The sequence below is a fragment of the Siniperca chuatsi genome, linkage group LG2 (genome assembly GCF_020085105.1).
Source record: "Siniperca chuatsi isolate FFG_IHB_CAS linkage group LG2, ASM2008510v1, whole genome shotgun sequence".
Taxonomy (NCBI): domain Eukaryota; kingdom Metazoa; phylum Chordata; class Actinopteri; order Centrarchiformes; family Sinipercidae; genus Siniperca; species Siniperca chuatsi.
Window position 1 is genome coordinate 11,635,034 of NC_058043.1, and position 12,972 is coordinate 11,648,005.

The 12,972-nt window shown below is 42.3% G+C and overlaps 1 protein-coding gene across 2 annotated transcripts in view; it reads right to left on the reverse strand.

Annotated features, from left to right (window-relative positions):
- The window catches only part of LOC122888999 (protein CBFA2T2-like), a 37,559-nt gene that overhangs the window by 9,998 nt on the left and 14,589 nt on the right, over positions 1-12,972 (reverse strand). The window contains exons 1-3 of one of the 2 annotated variants that reach the window (XM_044165497.1): positions 12,469-12,948; positions 661-819; positions 105-346 (exon numbers count right to left, since the gene is read on the reverse strand). In XM_044165497.1, coding sequence (XP_044021432.1) covers positions 105-346; positions 661-793 — 375 coding nt within the window. In that variant the 5' untranslated portion in view covers positions 794-819; positions 12,469-12,948. Of the gene's footprint in view, positions 1-104; positions 347-660; positions 820-12,468; positions 12,949-12,972 lie in introns of those variants that run through there. The other variant, XM_044223977.1, reaches the window with a different exon arrangement.

Below are 12,972 nucleotides of genomic sequence, written 5' to 3' on the forward strand. Positions count from 1 at the left end.
TTAAAAAATCGCTTCTTGAAACAAAGTTAATCTAAGTCATGAAGAGAAGATAATGCCAGATTTTCTACAAGAAATTATATTTAACACGATAACGAAGAACTTACCACAAGGGCCAGAACTAGACTTCGGACGCTGTCTCCAATCTCAGGAGAGATGTCGTTGCCAAACTGCTGCAGCGTGGTCAGGAAACGTTTCAGCTTGCTCAGCTGGCGAGCCCCACAGGTGGCCGGCAGCTGCTGGTTAGCCAGCGATGAGGAAGAGGAAGAGGATGGCCCATTGCTGTAACGCTGCGGTGGAGATGGCACTGCATTCAGGGTTGGTGGGGAATGATGATTCCCATTGGTCACTGGAGGAGGACAGGTGAGATGAAGAGGGGAGAAATTAAGATGATCCCTCCTTAGAGGGGACATATGCTTTCAACCTTCAAGCTTTCACTTATGTGACTATGGATACCAATGTGGTATGTGTGTTTTCAGCTCAGTGCAATTGAAACAAGAAGTTAAATGTATCAAAATATCAGTGGTTAGAAGTCCAAACACAACCTACAAATTTAGCTTATGAATACAAAAGGGGTAATAATAAGTGAAGTAACATCAGAGGTTTGCATAGGATACAATCATAGAAACTCTGGACAAGAAAGAATTCAAGAATGACCCTTACGTGCTGTGGTGGAAAAGGAGGCCGGGCGAGGGCCGCTGGGGTTGACAGAAGGCAGGGGTGGCATAGTGGAGCTGGCGCTGCTGCTGGGGGCTGATCTGGAATGAGTCTTAGCATCCACAGGAGAACCGGGCATGGCAGGGCTCTTCTTCTCTCTACTGTCTGCAGAGAGAGAGGAAAGAGAGGTCAGCTGTCAGTCAAAAACCAGAACGCTTTTGAAAAGGTTGCTGTCCTGTGGCCACGGCAATGAATGAAATTAAAACCAGGTTTTTACTAGAATTACTTGAAATGTGTTTCATGTGTGTCATTTACTCAGTAAATATGAACACGTGTTTTGATATAGGTATGCTTTTTCACACTGTACCATTTCTCTATATTACAGCACACACACAAATGTACAAACTAAGTTAAAAGATATAAACTCACTAAAGCATCCACATGGCAAATAAACAAGCAAATAAAAAGCCCACTTTTCCTTTCCCTATCAGCTCAGTAGTTTAAATCAATGCAAAAACTTTAGGTCTATAGCAACAAAAGAAATCAAAAATGCCCACCCTCCAACCCCCCATCAAAGAGCCAGATGGCTAAAGTTTAGCCCCTCACTCCCGACCATTCAGATCAATAACAGAAGAAATGCTGAAGAAGTCTATTGTGTGGGAGAAGAATGCCCCCTCATTGAGCTCCCCAGCAAATTGGGGGGTTGTTAAAAAATGGGACAGAGAGAGAAAGGGACGAGGCTATTTCACGCTTTACTAACAAGATCGGCAAAGCTTTTGAATGTTAAACGCAACTTCTCAATATGCTATTGCCACTGAATGAGACCACCAGATAAGGGTTATGGAGAAAGTGAAATGGGGGTGTGATGGTGGGGAGATGTGGGATCAGAAGCTGTCTTTGTCTCTTGAAGATCCATGAAGGCCGGGTCCCATCTCCATTTAGAGTGGATCAGACTTTTCTAACTGCTTCAAGAATGGACGATTAATAGGCAAGCATGGTCTCACAGGTCATGGGTCAGCAGAGAGCAGCTTTTTAAATGCGGATTCATGGTTTTAGGGCTTTGGCTTCAATGGCACCCTTTATATCTTTTTCACAGCTATGAACTCTGCATGGCCTTGAGCCACAGGGTCCCAGTTTATAAAGGCTTAAGTTGGAAGAATTAAGCCGTTGGTAGGTAAAATTAAAGAGAACTCAAAAGGAGTTCTCTTGAATGAATAAAAAGCATTTTAGATTTTGTGAGTGCAAAAATATGTAAAAACATATAGAAATCAATGCATTAAGAATTCAGAGAAAAGTTAAATTACAAAAGTATAAGTGAGTACACAAGCATGCACACAAAAAGAAACTTAGCTGAACTCTCAGTTTGACAACAAATCTTTCAGCCATTTGCCTTCCCTAGAGTCGATCTATCGGCACACTTTCTCAATCTGCCCTACATGCAACTCATCTGTCAAGTCTGCAACGCATTATACAGCTTTGACTGTTCTTCCTTCTGTTTAGCAGTCCACTTTACCCTCTCTTCCTCTGCCTCTTTCCCTCTCATTCTTTCTCAGCCCTGTGGCCTGCCTGCCATCACTCCACCTGTTCACCAACATAGGGGGCAGGAAGGAGGGATCCATGCAGACATTTGGACTGTCATACCTACCACGCACGTGGTGTGCCAGTGCACCGCAGGAAGCTGCCTGCAGCATACACACACACACCAAAGCTCTGCACACACCATCCGTATGGCCAGGAAATTAGACTGACATCTCAATAACAGAATCAATGGGGCATATGGCCTTAGTGTCAACACTGTTACCATGTAAACAACTTTATATATACACACAAGAGCTAGGATTTGGGCATTCAGTGTGTGCTATACAGTAGTGTTGCATGGAAATGTGTTCACAAGTACTTTGTTGACATGCTGACACATCATCAACAGTTCTCCACTGGCAGTGAACAGTAGTTTTGTGTCCAAATTGACTCTCATCCTAGTAAAGCTTCTTGGAGGCCAATTGTGTTTGAATGACAGGTCTACATGATGCCATGGAATATGAATATGCACAACAGATACAAACATATTGTACATATGTCTTACATCCCATTTCAGTATAGAACTGATAAACTAGGTTGCAGCTGCAATCTTAAGATGTGGCATGGTCTGTCGTTAGCCGTGCCAGAGGTAATGGCAAAAACAGGAGACATCAGGTGTGTGTGCATGTAGTGCTGACAGCCCGTAGAGAATTGCCTCTGCTTGTCAATTAGACAGCGTACATAGTTGGATGACTTCATCTGGCTTGCAAGCACCTGAGTCCACCATATATAGTCACAGGACTATCAGGGGAGGCAGCTGTCACAGCAGCCACAAAACACACACACACACACACACACACACACACACACACAGTGTACAAAGTGGTTTAATGTTAACTCAGGTGAATATTGGCTTAGAGGAGGATGCGGGGTGTTTGTCTGGTCTAAATGCCACCTGTCACCTTTGCGCTAATGGAACAGACAAGGTACAAAAAGCTCCTCACCACACATCAACAGGATTACATGGAAATGCCATGCATACTGAATATAAAACTGACAAGGCTGAAGACTTCATCTACACTCTTTTCAAAATACTTTTAACATTTATAACAAAAAATAATTGTAAATTCAGCTCATACCGTTCTGTGCTGCTGTTCTTCCTATTGTCAACAGATGGCATACATATAAAGTTTAGTTTTATAAATTACTTTAGCTAACTTATTTGCTTTTCACAACAGTTGGTATTGCAGGGATGGGGAAAAGTCATGTGTATCTGTGGTGATGGCTGTTGTTGCTAGCCAGGTGTTCCTTGTTTGTTCAGCTTCAGGTGACGCTTGTCTGCATTAAAACATTCAATCAGCTTTAATTGCCTCTGCCTCTGCAGGTGATGATTCAGAATGAGGCTCAGAAAGGGACAGAGATAGAAACAGAACAGGGCTATCCCACTGAGCCCTGTGACTGAAAGCCATCCATTAAATAATGAAATCAGAAACGACAAGACAAATAAAGTGCAGAGAACAATCATTTACCTCCTTGTGTAAAGTGAGGATGGATAACCTACTTTGAGTCAGTACAAATAAATTACACTTGATGGGATATATAAATAAATGTGTTCAGTGTTAGGGTTTATTAAGCTCATGGTTTAACTCTGAAGTTTAAACTCTCTGGCAGCTGTGAGTCATGGGGCATGTGTGTGCAAGTGTGTGTGGTGATGTAGGCTTGTGTGTGTGTGCTTGTGCCATACTGCTATCTCTGTCCTGTCATTGTAGATGAGGTGTGAGAAGATGTAACACAGGCCTGACTAATTTATCAGTAAGCCAAAAGACAATTCAGAGTATGTGCAATGCTACAACTATGTGGGCTCTCAGACACATAGCTAACACAGGCCATGTTAATGCACACAGACACACACATTAACATGCAACCAGGCTAACTGAATCAAACTTTAAAACAGCTTAAAGAAATACTGCAAAATTTTGCGAAATACATGTTTTCTTACAAGGAGTTAGACGAAAAGATAAGGATAGGGCATGTCTAGCCTAGCTTAACACAAACACTGGAACAAGAGGGAAACCACGCTAACTAACTAACCTAGCCTCATAAAAAATGCCTTACAACAACTCGAAAGCTGTCATAAATACATGTTGTATCTTGTGTGTTTTTACAAAAGAAAACAAAACTTAAGGTTGTAGTGAGTTAGTTTACGCACTGTTGCTTTCTAACCAACAACATAACGCAGCAACGTTTAAGTAATGTCATCACTTTCCCAACTCTGAACAAAACCTTGGGTGTTTTGGTGGGTAGCTTAACAGCTAAGGCTACTGGACCATGAGTGCACAGAAATGAACTTAATCAACTTTCTAACTCTAAATAAAACAGCACAAAAGTGTCAAATGTTGGTGTGTTCCTTGGACGCATAAAAGCATTATCCTGTCTACACCCACACTCACACTATTTGAAACAAAAAATAACCCCTTATTTTGAACAACTAACAGAGCCCCGACATTATCAGCAATGAAAACAACATCTCAACTAAAAACAGAGACAACAATAGATGTGAAAGTTAACTAGAGGGAATAATATTAAAACAAACCCCAGCGTAAACATAAAAAATGGTGAGGCATACAGGGAGGGAAAAAAGTGATAAGTGAAGTGAAAAGGATAAAAAAGAGGAATTGTCTTGAAGCTCAGGGCAAAAAAGGGGCAAGCTAACAGCCCCCTTAGCACCCATGCAACTGATGGGCACTTCTCTCTCCTCCTCCTCCTCCTCCTGTACCATATGGATCTAATCGGCCAAGAACTGGCCAGCTGGGACCTCCAACAGTCACCTGTGAGGGAGGAGAAGGGGGTGCAGAAGGGACTGCTGGAGCCTCCTCCACTGAGTCAAGGCAGCCCCCCCCCCCCACACACACACACACACATTTCTGCCTTCCCTCCAAGGAGAGGAGGAAGGAGGAGGACGTGGAGGGGAAGGGAGGGGAGGCACGAGGCGGCTGAATGCAAGAGACTGGACTTAAATGCCGGGGAGACAAAGGCTGCACCTGGTCCCCGTCCGTCCACGCACACCACCACAATACAGCACACATCTGTTCCTCTATCCTGCGCTCCCTCCTGACCTCCCCACACACACACACACTGCAAAAACAAGGGTGTATGCACCAACACTCACACAACCACATCCACTTGTAAAACTGATAATTCGACAGTGCATGGTCTTTCTCAGTGTCAGGTTGTTGTTTTAACCTCATGGCTAAACAACAGGTTCAAGGACTTAAGTATTTTAGAGGCTTTTCGGTGAATGGTGTCATATTTCTGAAAATCAGGAGTCCCCTCTGCTTATTTCAATAAACTTAATTTATATTATTGCTCTCTTGGGAGTGACAACCCCTCAACTGTTACATTGCCACGATACAGTTGCCCCACTTCCACACAAGCAGTCACCAGATACTTTTTACAATGAAGTTTACAGTATACTGGTTTACAATATAATGAAAAGCTACATGTTACAAATCTAGGTTTCTACAGGTCATTTAAAAATACATCCATACTTGCATTATTTTCAAATTAAGTTCTATATTAAACCAAAACCGTAATTTAAATGTTTCTCACTCTGTTACATTAGAACCAAGGTGTTACTGTCATGTATTATGACAGTAACATCTTTTCAGACCGAGCAAGAGTGTTAAACAAGCCCCGACAGGAATAAGAAATTAGTCGTCAAATTAGAGGCGCCAGATGCACGCAGGGAGCACGCAAGGATGGAGGATGGGAGGGAGGGAATAACAAGGACAGAAAATACTGTTTTCATTTGGTTTCATCTGAAAGATAAGTCTAGTTGTCAGACTCAGAGCCAGGCTGTTTTTCTTGGCTCTCATTACCACCTTCCAGTCCCGTAGACTACATATTTGGACAAAACCCAATATCAACACTCTGCTCCTCACTCTGCTCTGGGGGGAGATGGGGAGGTGGCAAGGTTGACAGTAAGGGGGAAAGCGAGAGAAAGATGTATGCATAGACAGGGAGATGAAGGAGGGACACTTTTAGAGAAAGAGAAATGGGGAAAAAGAGAACTGTTGGTGAAGGAGGGGACAAAGAAACAGAAAACATGTATGTGACTTTCCTGCACACATGTGCAGGAAAGAGATGTGTTCCTGAAGTGAACTTTTGCCTGAGACAGAGTGATGGTGAGAGAAGCCCTCGCATAACCTCATCACTCAGTGAGATAATTACAATAACACTGCTGTAATCCAGCATGCCACATAGTGAAAAAAGGGACCCTGGGATGGAAATGTACTTAGTGGCAGAGAGAGAGAGAAAACGAAAGAGGGGACGGCAAGGCAGACAGACGTTGTCCATAAAAACGAAGAATGAGCAATAAAAGAGGCATAGTGATGTGATGCTGGAAGCAGGGGAGGGAGAGGAGGTTTGGCAGAGGTTGGACAGTGAGAATGGACAGTGTCCACGTGTACATGAGGTCAAGCCGCAGGGAGAAAAGCGAGGAGAATATACTGGATGGGATTTGAAGTTAGCGACTACAAAAACTCCAAAACACTAAAGTTAAGAGATAATTAAAATTTTTTGAGTTCTTGACTTCTTCAACCCCTATTACTGTATTAGCGAGGACTGAAACTTAATGTGACATCAACAACTATTATAAAGTAGCAAAGTGGGAGGAAAACTTCTGTTCATTTTCTGAATAAACGGCTTTAAGTGTCTTGAAGCACTAACTTTGAAGCACTTCCAAGGCTTGGATGTGGATGAAACTCTCACGGTTGAATCAGTACAAAACATGTGCAACTGCACTGGATAATATCTGGTTCTTTGATAAAGAACCATAACATAAACCTATAGTGTTGTTAAATTATTCAAGAGACTCCCATGTTCCTATGTTGAGGGACACTAGAAGATACTATTAAAAGAAGAAAACTTTCAAATAGCAATTAACAGCAGCACCTCCCAGTTCACAACTTTATTATGGTTAAAAAAATATAGGCAAGCAAGAAGGCCCATGGCTGAGGACTGAGTAAATGTAGGTGTAAAATTGTATGTATTTGACATAGACTCACACATGTGTAGTTGCATTCGGCCTTTGTTACAGGCTGCATTGTCACTAGGTCAAATTCATGCGTGTTATTCAAAGTGGCACAAACTTTAAACACAGACACACGCCTGCGTCACTCACAGCTGGGCCACAAGGGATAGAGCTGGAAGTGGATGTGTGTCATCGTGTGTGGGTGTGTGTGTATTGGCCCCATTTACCAGGTGTCGGGATTGTCATCGGCTTAGTGGAGAGAGGACAGTTATCCTTGAAGTAACACACACACACCTGTGAAATGGCTTGCCTGAGGCACGTGTACACACACCCACACAAATAACAACTATGACATAACAGGGAGAATTCAAATCTGTCAATCAGAACCACAAATGCTGTGGCACACACACACTCACACACATACGCAGACTCTCTCACACCAGCTCCCCATCTCTGAGGCCAGTAGATTATCTGCCTATCTGGTTACAACCCTTCTCACTTCTCCGTAACTAATTGGTTAGCCTGCCCATCAATCATCATGAGCCTGGTGATTCTTTAAACCCAAGACTGCAAAGAAAAAAACAATCAGCAATAGCATTTATAGAAGCACGACAGCAGTAAAATCAAGTTGTATTGTCCTTATTTTCTTTTTTCCCCCCACTGCATGTTTATTCTCAGAGTGAAAGAAAATCATATGATGTCAGAACAGACTTATAGAGCCCCCCTGACACACAATGAAGATGTATATCATCATGTGTGTTTGGAGGATTAAGACTGGGTGGCTCCTGTACATTATAAACCCAGACAATCTACTTAAACTGCAGCCAGGCAAAATACTGTTTTTCCTCAACTCCGTACTTCGTTACGGTAGTCCATAAAACGAAATACAAGGTCTAGACATGAGAAAACAAAGCACACATTAAGACTGGCCTGTTTCAGACCAGGTGTCAGAGGCCTTAACAGCCAAATGGCCTGGGCTCAGGTCCAACCAGATGTTGCTATCACCACGGGCCGTGTTGAAGACATTTACACGGCCTTTCTTGACCCAGACTGAGAGTGTTGGTACAATGACTCAATAGCCTTTGTGTTTAGGTCCATCTCAAAACCTTTACTTTTACATTTTAGGCATTTCACTGACAATTATCCAGAGTGAACAATGAATAGGCGAGTAGAAGTTCAGAGTTTCTTGACAGTAAACATGATAGTTGATGGATATACACACATTGTTTTGAAGATCTTCCCTTTTCATTTTGAGACTCTCAAAACTGGGAGAAAAACAGTATTTTGCCTAGACACTTAGCCATTATATACTTAGTATAGCAGGTTGTGCAATCTTCACATTTCTCTGATTAGGCTTTCAAAAACATATTGTCAGTCAAAGATGTTGTGAAGCTTACTGAAAGTGAGTCACATCACTGAGAACATAAGCAAAGCATATGAAAAACTACAAACAATTGTACTTATTGTATTGTAGTAAAACAAAGACATTATCCTTTCCCCAAGCACAGACTATACAGATGACTAATCTGTCAACCTCAGGTTTTGGGGATGCAGTGAATCAAAGCTGAGCAGTAGGTATGGTCCATAGAGCAGAGCTGTGGGCAAGCTTTGCCCAGCTGTATAAAAGACCAGAGCTCAACAGCCGCTGAGAGAGACAGATAAGTAAAACAAAGAGGCCAGCTGTGCTCAAAACAATGAGGAGAATGAGACAGAGATAGCTGTGGAGGATGAGTGTATGTTTGTGAATGTGTGGGCAGAGACATGTTTTGATGAGTGTTATCATTGTGTATGCATACTGTATGGGTTTGAGTGCACAATGTTTAAGAACTCAGTGTATTTTTTAGTATATGTTCTGACAACAAACACAATTTGTCTTGATGGTGAAGTAGGATTATGATGTAGTTTCAACATAAAATTGTCTACTACAAAGTGTCAATGTGTGTGTCTACTTGACATTTCTAGTCTCAGCAAAACAAATGAGTTTCTTTGTGCTTTTGTTAGTGATAATACACCCATTTTTGTCCACACTTTCTCAGAAGGAGAAAGAGGGAAAGGGAGAAAGAGAAAATAATGGCTATGACAGACAATTCATGGGGGGAGGCTGCACCACCCATTTCTTGTCCACCAGCAAACCCAACAACACAAGCAAATACAATTTGTTTGCTCTTGCGAATCCTCTTGAGTATCAACTATTGCCTTTTGGGTGTTGATTTAGAAAAACAACGCTGTCTTTCCAAGAAACTTACACAAGTTTAAATGCATCCTATTACAAAACGTCAATCTTCCCTCTGTCTCTCTCTGCCTCCTTGGTTAAGTATTGGAAAATGTAGCTTAATGGCTCCCTTGTAATATTAACATTCAAATTACTGTGTAATGTCAGAGTAGCTAGTACTGCTGAACACACTGAGAAATAACAGAATAAGACTCTGTACCTTTTAGCAAATGTTTTTGATTCTCTGATCTGATCATACAGACTGTGAGTTACGTCTCACTGCTCTCATCAACCCCTAATATAAAAGTGAAGCCATTTTGAGCCATCAAGCTCAGATAAACCGTGTATATGCTACCTGTAAGCTCAAAAAGAGCTGAATAAGACATATGTCCAGTTAAGAAATTTCAACAAGCTTGCAAGCTAAAGACAAAGATGTTTTATCTCAGGATTTGGTGGACTAAACAATAGCTAAAAGGCTAACAGATATTTTACTTACACTGTGTAGCCAGAAAAACAACACCAGTGGGACGCTCATGCTGATCTGTGTCTGTTGGAGGACTAAGTAGGCAACTGTTTGCTAACATGTTAGCAGCTGTGTTTTTTTTTCTTTTATTTATGCAGTCAATTAATCTTAGTTCAGAACTTGAGTTGATTTGGTTGAGGAATTCAGTTGAGGTAATTTCAAAGCCTTTTAAGCGTGTACTGATACTCTTCCCTCTCAGACCGCACCAGCCCAGTAAATAAAGTTCTTGTCTTGGGTCACTGAGCGGGTCTCTCAGGCCGGCAAAGGGTCACTAGGCCCCTGCCTGACTTATGCACTTAGCACAAGGAGAGGGGCTCACATACAATGTCAATGGAGTTGCAATAGGAAAGATTAGGGAGCGTAGGTGGTTAGATGCTCATTGACACAGATATGTGTTTGCACACCTGCTAACACACACACACACAGCCATTTACACAGTCAGGAGACGTCCCTGAGATGAAACAATAACTCATAGCGCTACTTTTAGTGACTGAGCGGTTTCTGTTGAGTAAATGACCTAACCCTTTCATGTCCACACACACACAAACACATAAGCGAGCACACACATTCAAACACAGAACCTCTCACTGAACCCCTGGGGCCAGATATCACAGTCCTCTCCACTGGAACTAATAGAGCACTTCCTGCATCAAACTCTTGAAGCAGCTGCACTATTCTGTGTGTATGTGTGTGTTGAAAAAGGGGATATTCTGTGGATGAATTCTTCAGATAACAGCAGGGTGAGCAAGGGTCATGATGGTCTGTTACTCCATTTATTACTACATTTTCAGTAGAGAAAGTCACAGCTGGGAGTGAGGTCAAAAAGAAAAAAAGCTACAGAAAGCTATAAGACAAGTAACCTTGTACTTCAGCAGACACAATGTCTACATGACACCTGGTACACACATGCACCCACTCACTTCCTTAGACTCAACCATACACTTGTGAAGTATGTGATCAAAAACTTCAAAGCCACATAAATCCAAGACAAAAACGGTAACTTGCCCATCAGGAATGAATGGAAGTAAAATAAACTTAAATGTCACATCTTTGATCTTTGCATAAACACATAGAGTCATACACACAGATACAGAACAGCGTCTGCTGTCAGGAGTGTGACAGTGTCCAGCAGACCAGACGGGGGTCTCTGGTTTGAGACTGTACAGCCGACAGTTAGTCGCTCCTATCTCCCTGATGGACTGGCCTGGTCTGGTGTGACAATAGCCAGGTCTCTCTGCCTTTTCTCTGTCTGCTTCTCCCTCACACACCTCCTCCTACTCCTCCCTCCACGCTCAAAAAAATGAACACACTTTCTCCTGCAAGGTACTCTAGATGCGTAACTTTGAGCAAAGTTACCCATATCACAACACAGTGTTCCAACATTGTAACTCGAGTTACTTATACACAATATCCATGTGACATTTGCACTCACTGGGATCCACATTCCCACTGATGTCGGTGTTGTATAACATGTAGGCACAGCATGAAAGACAGACACGGCAATTCCCCTCCTCTTCCCATATGTCTGGGATACTGTACAACAGATGCACACGTCTTCTTTACCTACTTTCTTCTGCTCTGCTTGCCATGTGGAAAAAACTAATTACTATCTGAGTAAATGACAGCTGAGAGAGATAAGCCCCTTTCACACATGGAGCCATTGCTGGGTTTATTTATCCGGCAGATGTAGCAGTTTTTGATGTTTACACATAAGTATTACTTAGAGAAAAAGAAAAGAAGACGTCTGTTCCAACATAACATAATCATTCCAGGTAGATTCGGCTTTTCTTCTACTTGCCACAAGTGGAAGCAGATGGGGGGGATCAGGGGCAAGTTGAAAAATAAAGAAACAACAGAAGGCTACATGTTTTGGCTGCTAGACCTGGGAATATAGCTTCTCTTGTGCTCACTAAAGATGTGAGGAAGGTTTTCTGGAAAAATTCCTAAAACCTCAGATGTCCAATTGCCACAGCATCCTTTTCAAAAAATCTGCTACTGCTACTGATGTTACCACAAGATGCCAAACACTGAAAGCTGAAAGGTGCATTTGGGAAAGGGGCTATATGGAGTGAGATAAACAGAAAAAGGAAAGCAAAAATTTAGACTTTACAGTTGCCCTGAGAATTTCTTCCTCAAAACTAAACATCTCAATGACACTCAAGAAAATGACCATAATCTTTTAAACTTCAACAACAAGATAACAAGAGTCTCCTAAGCAATCAATATATTGTCCATATGGCAGCAGAAGTTTTTGTGCACTGTTAAAGGAAGCAGGCAGACAAATGCATCCCTCCTTCCCTCCTACCTCACAGGACATGGATGAAGAGATAAAGAGGAAAGGATGAGGCACCATCTGTACAGTACAGAGCAGCTTTGGGAATTAGGATGGAACACACACACACACTACAGACACTGTTTGCAAAAGTAGACATGCTCACAATAGAGATATATGACCACTATTCACAGAAAATACACCCAGAAAGACACAAACACAAATTCCATGTTGAAATCCACACTCTTCTCTCCTACCTCCACTCTAGTAGAGTCCACTCTTCAGTCCTTTTAGAAAGTCAGCTGCAGTGGCGAGGTTTTGCTTTCTTATCCTTTTTGTCTCTTTCTGTGACTCCACGCCTTCATATGTCAGGCATGTGTTTGCATTCCCACATATGTGAGCTCCAGTGTGGCGAAGGCCAGAGCCAGAGACACAGATGGCACCCAGATGGAGACAGATAACCGAGCAGACCAGCGCAACGCTGCACTACACACACACTATCTCGCTCTTACTTCTGTGTCTTTGCTGTTTCTCTTTCTTTCATGTGAAGCTCTCTCTATCACTCTTAATATCTCCTTCGCTGAATCTTCCTCCGCTGTTGTACTTATTTTCTTTAACTCTCTCTCTCTCTTTCTCATTGAATTTGCGTCCTCTCTGGTGCCCGCTCTCTCAAGCTCTGAGCTTCCCACTCTCTCAATCTCTCTCTTTCGGCTCTAGCTCCTCCCCTGTTTTCCCACACACTGTCCTCTCCTCTCTTTTCA